Raw genomic sequence first — 16,067 nt, forward strand, 5'->3', positions numbered from 1 at the left:
AATATTGGCTCTTAAGACCACCGTGCAGAAAGCTTCAGTTAACATGTTGGTACACTTTCCATCTTTCTTCCACTCATATGCATTTTTATGTAGTTACATTTACTGCATATATAGTTATATATTCTGCTTTTTTCCCCACTTAACATTATATTTGAAACATTCTGCATTCCAATCAAACTTCTTATACCATCATCATAACAACTGCCTTGATTTACCATATTTTTTGATTTAACCAGTCCCCTCTGTCTGGGCTCTAAAGTTATGAGAATTTCCTTTAGAAAGCTCTATTCACTCTGCACCTATTTTTTCTCCCCAAGTTCCTATTCCTTCCTCTGAATCCTAAATCTCTGTCTTGAGCCCTGGCTTCTTTTCCCAGTTCCAGGCCTGCCTTTCTGAGTAGCTGTTAAACACTCCACTTGGATACCCCACTGGCCTTTAAACGCAACAAGTCAAACCGAGCTCATCACCTTTCCCTCTCACCACCTCTTCCTCCTGACTGGCTTCTTCTGTTGCCGGCGCCTCCATCTCTCCACCCACCGGGGGTCAGTCCCCTCTCACCTCCCTGTATCTGCTCCCCACATCCTATTATTTACAACCTTTCAGACTCTCCTCCCAGAATGTCTCAAGCCACCTGACCCTTCCATGCCAGATTCAGCAAATACAGGTCACCCAGTTAAATCTGAATTTCAGATAAATGGGTACATTTTAGCATACACATGCCCCATCAATATTTAGGAAATACTTCAGCTAAAAATTATTCTTTGTTTATATGAAATTCAAATTTAACTGGATATCTGTGTTTTATTTGGCAGCCCGACTCCTGTCTCGGTTTCTCCTGACCACACCATAACACCTTTCATCCTTACTATAAGCCGCAGTCACCTAATGGTCTCCTTGTCTCTATGTCAAATTCATTAATTTTTGCAAATCACAGCTCTAACAGTGTCACACTTTACTCACCAGCCTTGGTAGTTTCCCACTACCTAGTTCCTCAGGCTCACGTTCAGAAACGTCAACAGGCTAGCCCAGATCTGCCTCTCCAGCCCACGTCCCACTGCTGCCCTTCAGGGTTCTCAGCTCCAGCTCCACATCCTGGAGGTTCCCCCTCTCCTGCTCTCTCTGGCTCTTCCTCCCCATCTCCCTTCCACCACCTCACTCAGGCCCTCATGATTTCTCACCTGAGAGCAGAGGGGCATGGACAGACGCCTCGTCCCTCCTCATCCATTCTTTTGGAGCCTCCGTGTGCCAGGCGCTGAGAATAGCAGAAAACAAAGCCGATCGAGACAACCGCCCAGGGTGCTGGCATGCTAGTGAGGCCAATTGTAGACTTGAACTAGCCGCTCACCCCACGCGGCCATGGGAATTTAAAGCCTCCATGCCTCCATGCCTCTATATTTGTGGAACCTCCATGCCTCTATATTTGTGGAACCCAAATCTTCATGTCACTCCCATGTTTAAAACCCTCTCTGGGCCCCTCATCCCCCCAAGATAAAGTCCAGCCCCTTATTCTGGACCATGCCTCCATGCCTCTATATTTGTGGAACCCAAATCTTCATGTCACTCCCATGTTTAAAACCCTCTCTGGGCCCCTCATCCCCCCAAGATAAAGTCCAGCCCCTTATTCTGGACCATGGGGCCCTTCACAGCCCAGCCTCTGCCTTTCAATTCAATTCATCTCAATTCAGCAAACAGCCCCCAGTACCTTCCATGTGCTGGGCCATGCCAGAGATATGAAACCAAAGGACCTCAGCTCATAGGCGACAGATGAGTAAACATGCAGTTGATGCAGTGTGATGGTCTTAGCAGAACCACAGGAGGCCTTGGAGACTTAACCAGTTAGTGGCAACTCCTGCAGGGAGTTAGTGCAGAACTGGGGTTACAGTTAAATCTCCAGTCCCAGGTCCAGGGCTCTTTCCACTACTCAGTGTAGCCTGGCAACAAAAAAGTCTGTCTTGCCCAAGACGATGAACCAAAACAAAACAAAAAGATACAAGATGATCTGAGATTAAAATATAAATTACGTATTAAAATGCAAAACCCTTAAAAGTTACTACAGGGATTCTAAATCACAGTGAAACAGGAGCATTTAAACACTGCACTTATAAGATGGAAACAAAGAGAGCTGGATCACGCTCAAGCTGAGCCCTGATGAAAGCTCATCCCTCATTTACATTGGTCAACTAACACAGAACTGAGATAACAACTTACTTGCAGATGCTAAGAGTACCAATGGGGCAGGGACAGAATGAGTACCTGTGACTTTTTATTCTGATATCTATGAAAAACTAGAAGAAGATTACTTTTAAAAAATCTAATGAATAAAATGCACAGGCTAAAGGCTTGAGTTTATTTCAAAGAGCCAAGAAACGAAATTAGAGAAGCCACGAAGGGATTGCTAAGAGAATTCCTAAAGGAGATTAGGAGGGTATCGCCTCAAAAATCAGGCAGAGAACCTCAGAGGGAAAGGAGAACACAAGAGATCATCTAGTATATTCTCCGTCCTCAGGGGACAGCATGGCTTTCAATCCAGGAGAGAGATCATCTGTGTTTGTGGGACCATGTTTTTAAACTGCGGGCTGAGGGCAGGTCAAGTAAGTAATTCAGTGGGTCATGACAGTCAATTTCTTTTTAAATGAAAGTGAATAGAATCTAGTAGAAAACACGAGGTTGCATTTCATGCAGCAAGAGTTAAGTGCTGAGTTTTATGTATAATTGTGTGTGTGCACATGTGTTTATTAGTTCATAATACAATATACATTGAGTCAAGAAAGTTTGAAAAACACTTTTCCAGAAAACTTTTATTAGAAAGGGTTTTATTTTTAACACATACTAAGCACATTCAGTTATGAGTCCTGACCCTTTTCCTCGTTTTTGGAGTCTGTGCTAAAATTAAACAGAGAATGGGGGTGGAATGTTCGAACTGGAAGGAGGAAACAAATGAGCAGAGTGTAAATGAGTGAACTGATAACAAGAGACTAGAGACCAAAGGAATAAGACGGATGAGTTCTGGGCTTTTTCCAAAAGCCTCCTGTTTTATGGTAACTAAGGATTCCCTGGCTATTCTCACTGGAGCACTGGGTACACAGTAGCTGCTCAATAGTTACATGTCCTATAACCTTCTAGAAGCACCTGCATTCTCTCTATGGTAATAGTTGCCAAGCAGTGTGACTGGTGCCTTTTAAATAATGTCCGTCTCCTCCTGGAGGAGCTCCTTGCAGCAGCTCCTTGAAGGCTGGGCTCGTGTTTGATCCACTGATGCATCCCCACCTCCGTGACAGTTGCCTCAATAAATTTCAGTTGGATTGAACTGAAAGGCATCCAAGGACAGTAAAGATCTAGTTCTAATAGCTATTGGATGCTTAAATCCCCTCTACAAGAACAAACTGATTTCAGTTCATTGAGCAGAAGGTACTCTAATTAGAGGAAAACAACAACAACAAAACTCTGAAGTTTCCAAGGGAAAAAGAGCTTGGACTCTCTTACACCTCTTGGCCCAGAGGTCAAGTTCATTCAAAGAACATGTGTTATCCTTTTAAAGAATAAGAGCCTCTTGAAATGTCAAAGATTCTTTAGGACGTCAAGCGTGGACCTACTTTCTGGACCCAATCTGGCTCCTGGGGATACCTGCTTTTTCAAGTCTGGACAGCTTGAGGGCAGCAACCACTTTGAATCTGAAGCTGCTGAGCTATTTCAGAGGCCCCATCCACGCTGCTGGCTAGAGCTGGCAGGATGCCCAGGAGGGCCCGAGGCAGAGGGCTGGACTTGGAGAAGTAGTCAACTGACCAAATAAATCAAAATTGAACCAAGCCCTGGTTGCTTCCCCACAAGAAGCCCAGGATGAGGAAAAATGAGACGGGACTGGGAAGTAATCATTTGCCTTCCTCACCCTCTGCAGCTCTTCCTACCTCCATGCCTAGGTGTCCAAACCCAACCCCTAATAGTGTAGCTGTTTAGCTTGGGGCGGGGGGGCGTGGTGAGGTGTCGATAAGGAAGCCCTGAGCGTGAATATGTAAGGGAGATGGCACTGGTCTGAGGCTAGACTCCTTGGAAAGGCATATGGTGAGCTATCAGTGAAGGGAATGGGTGAAAGATGCCCTACACCAAAGGATCAAATTCAAATTCAAAGGAAAGCCCACTAGTCACTAGTGACTCTTCTTCCCAGCCAGGCAAATGTCCTGAGAGAGCTATCACTAAAGGAAAGTCCTCTTTATTGGGGACACTGATTAGTATTAAAGGTAGAGATAAGTATCCTTTCCCTGCAGTGATACTAAAGCAATGGCTTTACCCTTAATGTGTGCTGTTCCTTACACACAGTCAAATCTCATGTCTCTATGGATGAGAAAGGCAAGGAACAGAATAATAATCCTGTCTGCAGAGTTCAGTGGACACTAGGAATCCAAAACTTATTTCGACAGTTTCAGCCTCCATCCCCCACTGAATCTCTATCCCAGTCTCCCTCCCACCATCTGCCAGCACACACTGAAGGAGTACAAAGCATCCTTGGGTTAACCTGAGTAGAATATAATCAAGAGGGCAAGTTGGCTCAGGGTCAGGGGAGAAAAGAGGCTGCATATCATATACTCTCAAATCAAGCAGAAACAAAGTTTAGGCTTTAGAAAAAAAATACTATCTATGTCTTGATACTTGGTTTGAATCTCAAGTCTAACTTCAGTGTAACAATGTCTCCCTGCCTCAGTTTCCTAAGAAAGCACACCCAAAGATTAAAAAAAAAAAAAAAAAAGTCCACAATGTCTAGCAGTGTCTGGCAATTGAATGGGCCAGCAAACTACATACTAACACTGGGAATGAAGTATTGCTAAATGGATCAGAGCAGAGGTTCTGGAGTCAGAGGGACCCCAGGATGCTGGCTCCATGGACCTCATCAGCTATGAAGACTTGGGAAAGTTCCCCAACCCCTCTGAGCTGCCAGTGTCTCATCTACAAAATGGGGAAAATAAAACTACTTCATAGGGTTACTGTAAAGATGAACTGAGAACCTGTATGTAAAATGCCTGATACAGAATAGATGACCATAAATGATGGGTATTATTATGAGGGCTTGCCCCCTCAGAGAGGTAAACATGCCCCCACTAAAGAGCTGTTCTGCAGCTGCCTCAGGCAACCAGATGAATCTCTCAAAGGCCACTGATGCTCAAATACCAAATACCCACATGTTCCCCCATGTCATTCCTCCTCCCCCCACACGCCCTATTACAGTGCATGGCACGCCGCCTCCCAAGTTTCCAAGTGAGAGACCTCGCAGTCCTCATTGACTTCCCTCTCCTCCCACAGCCAAACCATCATCAGGTGCTGTTGATTCTACTTCTTAAATATGTCAACTCCATTTGCTTCTCTCCCTCTGCCCACCACAAATATTAGTTTGGGGCTCCACCAACTTGCCCCTAGATAACAGGTCTCCAGGTTCATCTCCCTGCCCCGGCCTTCCCCCTTCAATTAACTCTGCAACTACAATTATCTTTCTAAAGTACAAATCTGATCGTGCTTCTCCCTTGCTTTAAACCCTTCATTGGCTCCCCAAAATAAAATCCAAGTCCCTTAACATGGCTTCCAGAGCCTGCCATGATCTGCCTAGTGCTCAGAGCTCCCTTGCCAGACTCATCTCTCACCACACCCCTCCTTGCTCTGCGTGTTCCAGCCACACTGAGTAGGTACACTTGTACAAATGAATCATGACCTCTCTCTCTCTCTCTCTGTGGTGATTTCACGCATGCTTTCCCCTCTGCTTAGAATACTCCTTTGTCCCTTCCTTTCACCATGTTAACTCATATTCATTTTTTAGGTTTCCACTTAGATGTCATTTCTTCCAGGAAGCCATCCCCAATACCTGAATCCCGGGTTAGATGTCCCTTCCACTGTATACAAATGTCTGCTAATTTGTTCACCTCCCCCCAGTAGAGTCCCTGTAGGACAAAATCCATTTCTGTCATTGAAACATCCCAACTGCTTCAAACATTGCCTGGCACAAGACAGGCACTCAGATATTTGCTGGATAGATGTATGGATGCCAACCATTGGTCCTGCCCTGTGGAGCCATTTCTGGTTGAAGGCAGTAGCTAAACCAACCCCAGGTACCAGCAGGTTTCCATCCAGCAAAGGCAACACCTACCTAGAATGGCTACCACCTCGTCATCCTGGATCACCTCCAGGGAGCCGGAGACCACAAAGCAGAGGCTGTCGACACTCTCTCCTGCGTGGTAGATGAGGTCCCCTGGGGCGCAGTGCACTGTCTGGAACTCCATGGCCAGTGCCCGCAGGCAGCCGTCGCTGGCCAGCCGGAAGGCCGGGTGTTCCTTGAACACCTTGCGGTTCAGGTGCACGCAGATGTCAGCTCTCATGTCCTTGGGGCAGATCTGCAGGACCTGGCCAAGCATGGGGAGAAAAAGTGTCAGGATCCTCGGTGTGGCCGCCAGCTCACTGCTTCGCAGGACGGAAGCAACACCCACTAGACTAGACCGTACTTTTCAAGGCTCCAATGGACAAGACAGCCGCAGTGACCCCAAAATCTGTGCTAAATGCTCAGGACAGGGGTCTGGGAGTATGTGGGACCCTTTAGACAGGAAATCCAGGAAGCCCTCTCTGAGGAGGTGACAATTAAGCTGACATCTACATAACGTGTCAGAGGGAGCCCTATGAAAGAAGAACATTCCAGCAGAATAGCCAAGGCTGTGAGGAGACCTGAGCAATAGCCAGTGTGAATGAGGGGAAAGGTGGGCATGGGAGACGAGGTTTCAGGAGAACGTCAAGCACGGGAGCATGTGGAGACTTTTAAACTATGAAAAGATCTTGATTATGATACTGAGTGTAATGGGGACACGTTGGAGGACTTTGAGCAGGGGAATGGCAGGGCACCCTCTATATTTTAAGACGATCATTGCAGCTCCAGAGTGGAGTTAGAGGGCCAACTGTAGGCTGGCAGGAGTGGAGCCAGGAATCGAGTTAGCTCACGCCTGCAGGTGTCCGGGTGAGCAGTGAGGGGGCTTGGACTGGGTTGCTGGCAGGGAAGCCAGTAAGAAGTAATCAAATTCCGAATGTATTCTGAAGATACAGCTGACATGGTCTGTTGAGGGATTGAAGGTGGATGTGATTTGAAGAAAGATATTAAGTAATATTTACTGAGCACTTCCTACGTGCCAGGCATTGCTAGGCACTTTGGAGTCATTCATTCATTTCACACACATCTACTGAATACCTTATTATATGCCGGGAATCATTCTAGGCTCTGAGGATGTAGTGCAAACAAAACCCCCTGCCTTTGTGTGACTTACTATCTAGTGGGAGGGGACAAATAAAAAGCAAAATAAGTAATATTTAGCAGTAAGTGCTAAGGAGAACAATGAAGAAAGAAAGCAGAGGCAAAGTCAGGAGAGTTGTGATTTTACATTTTCAAGCTAATTGAAATCCTCACATACACCCTATGATGTAAGTGCTATTATGGTACCATTTTACAGATGAGGAAACTGAAGTACAGGAAAGATCAATAACTTGCTCAAAGTTGCACAGCCAGGAAACTGCAGAGCTGGGCTCTCCAACTAGGTAGTCTGACTCCAGGGCCCAGTTTAGATACAAATCACTCCCTATATGATAAAGCTGCCCAAAACAAAAGGGCTTGTAATTTGACTCTCAGCATCTAGGAACTCAAGACAAAATGGGAACTGTAAGAGGCCATGTGGGTCTCATATTCCAAAGAAATAAAAATTTCTCAGCCTTTCCTATGGAGAGAAATATTTCTCTGGACTAAATTTTTGCAAGAAACCATTCATAGCTCCTTACGTAGCAAGCACAAAGTAACACAAGAGGACACCTTCAAGTGTACTTTTCCAGAGAAATCAGGAGTGTTCCTAAAATAATCCTTTCTCCTGTCCTAGCCTGTGAACAAAGCTGGGGGCATAAAATCAAACGTGTTAAGTGAAGACATTTCCTTGGGGTGCTGGTTACTTCCCCACCCCTGCTTCTCCGCCTCAGCACAGGCCATTTGCCTCTGCATCCGGTGCTCACCTCCGAATTTGGAAGTCCCTCAGCCTCTTTCAAAACCCAGCTCAAATCTCACCTTGTCCAGGACAGCTCCACTCCAGTCCCGCCCCTCTGCATGCCCCCATGCTCTGCACTGGAAAGAGGAGGCCAAACAGTTGAAATCCCAGTTCCTTCCTCTCCAAGTGACTTCACTGCTCTACACTTCAGTTTCTTCTGTAAAAAAGCATGCTGCTAATGTTGTCTTATGAGGATTAAATGAAATTATATCTATCTACCAGTACACATCCTCAGGACAGCACCTGGCCCCAGTAAGGGACTCAATAAACGCAGGTCCCCGTCCTCTATGTGCCTCTGCATTCCTGCTCTGGGGCTGTAGGATGCCAAGGAAGTGAGCATGTTCTCTGGGAGCGGGGATGGAGGACTGACTGAGGCAGAGGAAAACTCAGACAGCCAGTGCTTGGGCAGAACGCTCACTAACTACTTCTCCTTCAGGTTCAGTAAAACAAGACTCCTGTAGAAATGCAGGTTTGATCTGGATCCTCTTCTCTCCAAGCAGAACACCAGGGAGTGGGGAACACTTGCTTGTCATGTCAAAACTGTGCCCAGTGGTTTGAAACAAAGATTTGTTCTCTAGGTGATTTCACCTTTAAATATTTCCTTTCCCTTGGGCTGGGCTTTGCTGTCAGAGTGTGGAGATAATGCTTTATTCATGGGTTCTGTTCCAGAGCCACGGGAAAGCACGTGTGGAGAGGAGAGGGCACTTGGAGTGGAGAAATTACACTCTCATGGCCATCAGCATCTCCATTATTCTTCTGTTGGCTTCACACTGGTGGGGCTCCTGAACGCCTCTCTCTGAGGGGGGGTGTCAGCTCAAGACCCTGCAGCCTTCCTGGGCCACCTGCCCTTCTACTTGGTTTGAGGATCTTGCTGATCTCTGAGGCTTCGAAGGCCCCAAGGAGATGTCACCACAGAGGTTCATGAAGTCTCCCTGGGGGAGAGGAGGGGTGGGGGCAGGATGAAGCATGGATGCGAGAACAGGCTTTAGGATCAAGCAGATCTGGATTCAAGTCCTGGCTTCCACATGTACTAGTCGTGTGGACCTGAAGCTATGCTTCTTTCCCCAAGTCTTCTTCTTCTAACTTGAGTACAGAATTCTTCAGAGGATTCCATGAGCTGCTGTGTGAAAGTCCTGGTACGATGCCCGGCACGTGACAGGGCTCAGTGCATGGGAGCTGTCATGTCTGACATTGTTATCACAGCAGAGCAGAAGGTCAGCCTGAGGGAGGCTTTGAAGTCCAGGAGGTCAGAGCCAAAAGGGCCTTAGAGGTCAGCCTTATTCTTAAAAGTCATCTAGTTTCCATGTGTCACAGACAAGGAAACTGAGGCTCAGAGGGACCAATAGTGTGCTCAAGGTCATCAGATAATTACTGGTAACACCAGAGTTGCCCAGCACTCCCACCCTTCCACCGCACACATATCGCCTGGTCATCACCGACCATTCTGACCTGGATTGGAGGGGAGGGAAACCAGGGAAGGGCCCAGAACCTTGGGACTGGCTTTCTCCCCAGGAGCTGCCTGCCGAGGAAGAGCGGCCACCCCAGGCCGGGCTGGGCTCTGCACTGAGTGTCACAATAGTCCCTCTTCCATCTGGATCAGGACGTGGGGCAAATCCCAGAGCCCTCCAGGGAGACAGCAGGGAGGGGAAGGGAGGGCCATTGCTGATGGGTGCTGTCTCCCATGGGCAGCCACCCAGCCCAGCCCTGCAGTGAGGGCAGGAAAGGGTTTCTTTCCCAACAACCAGATTTACAAAGGCATCCTGGCCCCTGGGAAAGGGAGCCCCAGGGCTGAGAGATCAAAGTTCCTTTCTGCTCCATCAGCTGCCAGGCACCCACAGAAGCTACAGGGGCCTGGTTGAGACAGCAGAGCAGAAACAACAGGCACAGTGGCGCCAGCGGTTAGCAAAGCCAGGGATGAAGTCCCACCCAACCGATGACCTGCCCGTCTGAGAAATGAGGGCAACTTCACCTGGACTCGTCCTTCTTCCCTCCAGTACATGTTTTAAATTAAAAACAACAACAAAAAAGTAATAGTAGGAAAAGCACAACCTTTGAAGTCAGACAAAACTGGGTTCAAACCCTGACTCCGCCATTCTTAACTCTGTGACCAGGGGCAATTAATAAAATTAATTGGGTTGCTGTGTCCTCATCCCTTCAATAGAAATAAGAGCGGATGCCTCCCAGGGTTGTCATGAAGCCTAAGTGAAGCACGAATGCAGGGCCAGGCACGTGCAGTTGTGCAGTAAACATCTGTTCTTAATGCACCTTCAAGACAGGGTAGCTGGTTATTGTTGTTATTATGGCAGATATTCAGTAGAATCAAGGTATTGTTCCTTTTAAGTTGGGATCAGTTAAATTTAGTTAAATTTCCCCAATTAAACTGTCAACTCTCAACTGACTCTTCCAACGGAGAAAGGCCAGGAGCATGGAGAGCTGATCCCCAAGGCAGCTGAATTTGGCTTTGAAGGTGTCATAAGGTGTTTCTGCAATCGTGATATCGTTCTGTTTGCCTCATTCTAACAATGAAAGGTATCAGTATTCCCTGAGTACTTAAGGAATGGTGATTAAAGGGAGAAGTGCCATTAAAAAGCAGAGAAGCAGAGACTTGAGACTTGAGAAGCAGAGAAAAACTAACCTAGGATCACATCTTTGCTCATAGAAAATATTCCAAAGAGATCATTCATAAATGATTAATCGAAAGTCCACTGTATCTTTTCTCTATTCTTTCCAGTACCACCAAATTTTCTTTACTTTATTGAAATGCATCTAGAATAATGCAACTCTTGGAGAATGATAGATATTTACTGCCATTTCCATTTTACAGCTGGGAAAACTGATGCCTAAAAAGGAGCCTAAGGGATGCTCTGGTTAAGTCAACTGATTATTAAGGCACAAGCCCTTGGTCGGTATCTCCCAGGCTTGTCTAACAAATAGGACACTTGTTAAAAATGCAGATTTCCAATCCCCGCTCCACCCCATTCCTCCCCACAAAATTCTGATTCCAAAGATCTGGGATTGTGGCTGGGAATCTGTTTTTTTTTTTTTTTTTAATGTTTATATTTAATTTTGGCTGTGTTTGGTCTTCATTTCTGTGTGAGGGCTTTCTCTAGTTGCGGCAAGTGGGGGCCACTCTTCATTGTGGTGCGCGGGCCTCTCACTGTCGGGCCTCTCTTGTTATGGAGCACAAGCTCCAGACGCGCAGGTTCAGTAATTGTGGCTCACGGGCCTAGTTGCTCCGCAGCATGTGGGATCTTCCCAGACCAGGGCTTGAACCTGCGTCCCCTGCATTAGCAGGCAGATTCTCAACCACTGCGCCACCAGAGAAGCCCCTGGGAATCTGTTTTTAATGACCATATCATGGGATTCTCAGCAGGGCCAAGACTAGAGTAAGGCAACAGCCTTGGACACAAAATTTAAGGAGATGCTAAAAACTCAGTCATCAAGATAAATCAGAGTTTAGGGCAATACTCTGAAAAATCAAAATTCATGCAAAAAATCCATGATGAACAAAATAGCGAAAGTTTGAATAAAGAGCAGATTGGCAGCAATGCTGTGCCATCTAGGAGTCTGAGGTGAAAGGAAAATCAGTAACACTGGTCATCTCACCCTGGGTGGCCCTGATTCTTATCAGCATACCAGCCTGGGAAATCCTGTCCTAGACAGTTAGACTGCAAGTCCGTCTCTTCTCCAGGAGACACCCCTGCCTTTCCAATTTCTAAAATAATATCTCTTAATTGCCGGTTCTTGAGAAAGGCTGATCTGGAAGCAATCAAAATCTTTGGAGGTAAGACTTGGGATTCTAAAACTAAACCCAGGAGAATTCAGATGCACAGTCAGGTATGAGAAGCACTGCCCTAGGTGAGCCTCAGGTCTCCCTGGGAAAGCCGAGAGACAAGTGGTTTACCTGAGCCTCTCACCTCCTTACCTTCTCTGTGTCGATGCCTCTGGACATGGACCAGGTAGACACGATGTAATCCATGACTCGCTCGCTCAGTCCCTTGGGAACCTGGTAGAGCTTCAGGAAGTCCCGGACGCTGTTGAGCATCTCATGATACCTGTTGGTGTTGGCGTACATCTGTTGGAAAATGGTGGTCACGTTCCCGAAGATGGTGGCATACAAAAGTGCTAGAGAAAAGAGGAGGAGGAAAAATACACATCAGTGGTCCCTGAACTAGGGCCCAAGAATGCCCCACTTGCTCAGAGCAGGCCAATGGTCAGAGCTGCCCACCCAATGGCAGATGCTTCTGACCTTCTCAGAAGAACCTCATCCCATGAGCCTCTGGGAGTGGACCCAAAGAAAGAGTCTCCAAACACCAGGTCACTAGGACAAACTTGTGGGAGGCTGGGCTAGGGTGGGGCAGCTGGCATGACTGGGGCCAGAACTAGGAGACAGACAGCAGTGGGGGCTGGGGACAGGACAGCTGGACTGCTTCACAGTATACGTTTTATCACAAAAAGCTTGAGCCATGCCTGAAGCCATCAGTCAAATGTGTTCTTATGTGCTCTGGACCAGCGCAAATCCAAACCTATCAGCAAGTCATCTTTTTAAAGCCCTGCTATGTGCCAACTACACTACCTGCCAGAGACAGGATGGGGAATGTGCCACTCAGTCCTGGCTCTCACACAGCAAACAACATAGCAAATAGACTTTAAAAATGTAATCACAAATAATTAAATAATAGCAAGTCCACCAACAGCACTGAAGGATGTTATATCTTTGCTTTGTATTTATTGTTAAGGTGCATGTCAACACAACAATCCACTTCACTGTGATGTGGCTCCTGGGGAAAAAAGCATGGCTTTGATATGAACAGAATAAAATCAGGTCCCCTGGAGATGTAACAAGCACCTACTACATGCTACTGCCGCTCCGCCTACATTAGTGTCGTGAAGAAGGACCATTATGTCATCATAAAACCCCACATTCTACATGTAACCCCCGTTTGCCCTTGAATGCTAAGCTCAAGTGCTACCTCTTCCAGGAAGCCTCCCCAACACTCCTCCCCTCCATCTGTCCCCATGAGGGTGACCGCAACTCTCCAGGCATACAGATCTTCCTCGATTTACGATAGGGTTACATCCCGATAAACCCATCATAAATTGGAAATATCATAAGTCGAAAATGCATTTAATACACCTAACCTACCAAACATCGCAGCTTAGCCTAGTTACCTTAAACGCGCTCAGAACACGTACATTAGCCTACAGTTGGGCAAAGTCGTGGAAAACAAAGCCTATTTTATAATAAAGTGTTAAATATCTTATGTAATTTATTGAATCCTGTACTAAAAGTGAAAACCAGAATGGTTGATCCTTGTGATCGCGTGGCTGACTAGGCGCTGCAGCTCACTGCCGCTGCCCAGCATCACAAGAGCATATCATACTGCATATCACTAGCCCAGGAAAAGATCAAAATTCAAAACTGGAAGTACAGTTTCTATTGAAGGCATATCGGTTTCACACCATTATAAAGTCGAAAAATTCTAAGTCAGGGACTATCTGTATTTCCATTGAGCTCGTGTTATAGACACAATTTTGCAATCATATTCTTCTTTCTTTGCCTGTGCCCTTACAATAGGCTTGAAGGCTGGACTCAGCTTTTCCTTGCCATTGCAGCCGGGGGGGCTAACGCTATACCAGTACCCAATAAATATTTGTCATATTAGTGAATTTCACATGCTTTTGCTATGCCTTACTTTAAAAATGAGTTACTATTGACATACAATGAACTGTACATGTTGACGTATACAATTTGATAAGCTTTGACATATGTATACACCCATAAAACAATCACCACAATCCAGACAGTAACATATCCATCACCGCTAAAAGTTTTGTCATGTCCATTTACAATCCCTCCCCCTCCGCCTCCCATCTCCAAGCAACTGATGCTTCCTGTCACCCTAGAATAGCTTGCATCTTCAAGAATTTTATATAAATGCGATCATACAGTATATATTCTTTTTAAACATCATAAAATACATTCATTTAAAATGTACAGTTCAATGGCTTTTAGTACATTTATAGAGTTGTGCAACCACAAGCACAATCTAAGTTTAGAATATTTTCATGCCCCCCCAAAAGAAATTCCTATACCCATTTATCAGTCATTCCCCATTTCCTCCCTAATCCCCTAATCCTAGGCAACTGCAAATCCACTTTCTGTCCCTTTCGACTTCTCTATTCTGGATATTTCTTATAAATTAAATAATATATGTGGTTTCCTGTGACTAGGTTCTTTCATTTAGCATAATGTTTTCAAGGTTCATCCATGTTGTAGCATGCATCAGTACTTCATTCCTTTTTATCGTTGACTAATGTTCACAATATTATGGATAGTATGGATATTCCATATTTCATTTATTCATTCATCAGTTCATGGGCATTGGGGCCTTTCAACTGATGAATAATGCTGCTATGAACACTGCTGTGCGAGTTTTTGTATGAACATGTTTTCAATTCTCTTGGAGTAAAATTACTATGTTATATGGTAACTATATTTAACATTTTGAAGAACTGCCATAGTATTTTCCAAAGTAGCTGCACCATTTTACATTCCCACCAGTGGTGTATGAGGGTCCCAAATGTCTCCATATCCTTATCAACACTTGTTATTATCTGTCTTTTTGATTATTGCCATCCTAGTGATTGTGAACTGCTATCTCTCTGTAGCTTTGCTTTGCATTTCTCACATGACTGATGATGTTAAACATCTTTTCATGTGCTTAATAACCATTGGCATGTCTTCTTGGAGAATGTCCACTCAAATCCTGTGCTCATTTTTCAGTTGGGTTTGTCTTTTTATTATTGAGTTATAAGAGTTCTTTATATATTCTGGATGTAAATCCTTTATCAGATACATGATTTGCAAATATTTTCTCACATCATGTGGGTTGTCTTTTCACTTTCTTGATGGTATGGTTTGCAGCATTAAAGTTTTTAGATTTGATGTAGTCTAATTATCTGTATTTTTTTTTGTTTTCTTTTTTGACTGGCTTATTCATTCAGCATAATTATTTTGAGATTTATCCATGTTGTTGTATATAGCAATAGTTTGTTATTTTTTAAAAAAAGTTTTATTTTAAAATAATTATAAATTCACAGAAAGCTGTAAAGATAGTACAGAGAGATTCCATGTGTGTACCCTTTAGCCAGTTTCCTCGCTGGTTACAGCTTATATAACTAGAGCATAATATAAAAACCAGAAGATTCACATTGCCGTAAAGTGTATGTATAATTCTGTGTCACAGTGTCACATGCGTAGATTCATGTACTGAGTACCACATTCAAAATACAGAACTGTTCCATCACCACAGCCATCTCCCTTATACTACCCCTTTATAATCACTCCCCCCAGCAACCACTAATCTCTTCTCCTTTTTTTTATAATTATGTCATTTCAAGAACATTATATAAATAGGATCATACAGTATGTGACCTTCTGAGACTGGATTTTTCCACTTAGCAGAATGTCCAAGATCCATTCATGCTGTTGCATGTATCCATAGTTCATTCCTTCTTATTGATGAATATAACCCATTGTATGGATACACCCCAATCATTTCTTTCAAATAATCTTACTCAGGCTTGGCTGACAGACTACGGGAGGGAAAAATAATAAAGGCATAGGTCTAGAAGGAAGGGAAGGAAATCTTCGGTTAAATCTGCCCAGTAGCACTGGACACGGCTGCCTGGAAAACTGAGGACACGAATCCACCCAACAAGAATTGCAAACGAGGATGGCAAAGAGGACTGCCAGCTCTGGAAAGGTGCCAGGAGTGGTGCCAATCTGAACAAAAGGAGCCAGATGAAAAGCAGAAGTCGTCAAGCCTGAATAACGCAGACACAGCTCTTCTAAGCTCATAAATAACCTCACACAAGATGGGATCGAAGATGCTCCTCCAGCCCAGTAATGCCACCGAGTGTGTCAGGACCAGCCTTGTTCCCAGTGAGTCTGACTGTAACTCAACAAGCCTGCATGGCAGTCCTGCCTCAGCTCTGTTTTCCAGTCCACAGTGA

General features: G+C 45.1%; 1 protein-coding gene across 2 annotated transcripts in view; it reads right to left on the reverse strand.

Annotated features, from left to right (window-relative positions):
* The window catches only part of KCNH1 (potassium voltage-gated channel subfamily H member 1), a 422,730-nt gene that overhangs the window by 111,407 nt on the left and 295,256 nt on the right, over positions 1 to 16,067 (reverse strand). For both annotated transcript variants that reach the window (XM_061185560.1, XM_061185559.1), the window contains exons 8-9: positions 11,974 to 12,173; positions 6,128 to 6,380 (exon numbers count right to left, since the gene is read on the reverse strand). In XM_061185560.1, coding sequence (XP_061041543.1) covers positions 6,128 to 6,380; positions 11,974 to 12,173 — 453 coding nt within the window. The remainder of the gene's footprint in view (positions 1 to 6,127; positions 6,381 to 11,973; positions 12,174 to 16,067) is intronic.

This window comes from Eubalaena glacialis, chromosome 3 (assembly GCF_028564815.1).
Source record: "Eubalaena glacialis isolate mEubGla1 chromosome 3, mEubGla1.1.hap2.+ XY, whole genome shotgun sequence".
NCBI classification, from domain to species: Eukaryota; Metazoa; Chordata; class Mammalia; order Artiodactyla; family Balaenidae; genus Eubalaena; species Eubalaena glacialis.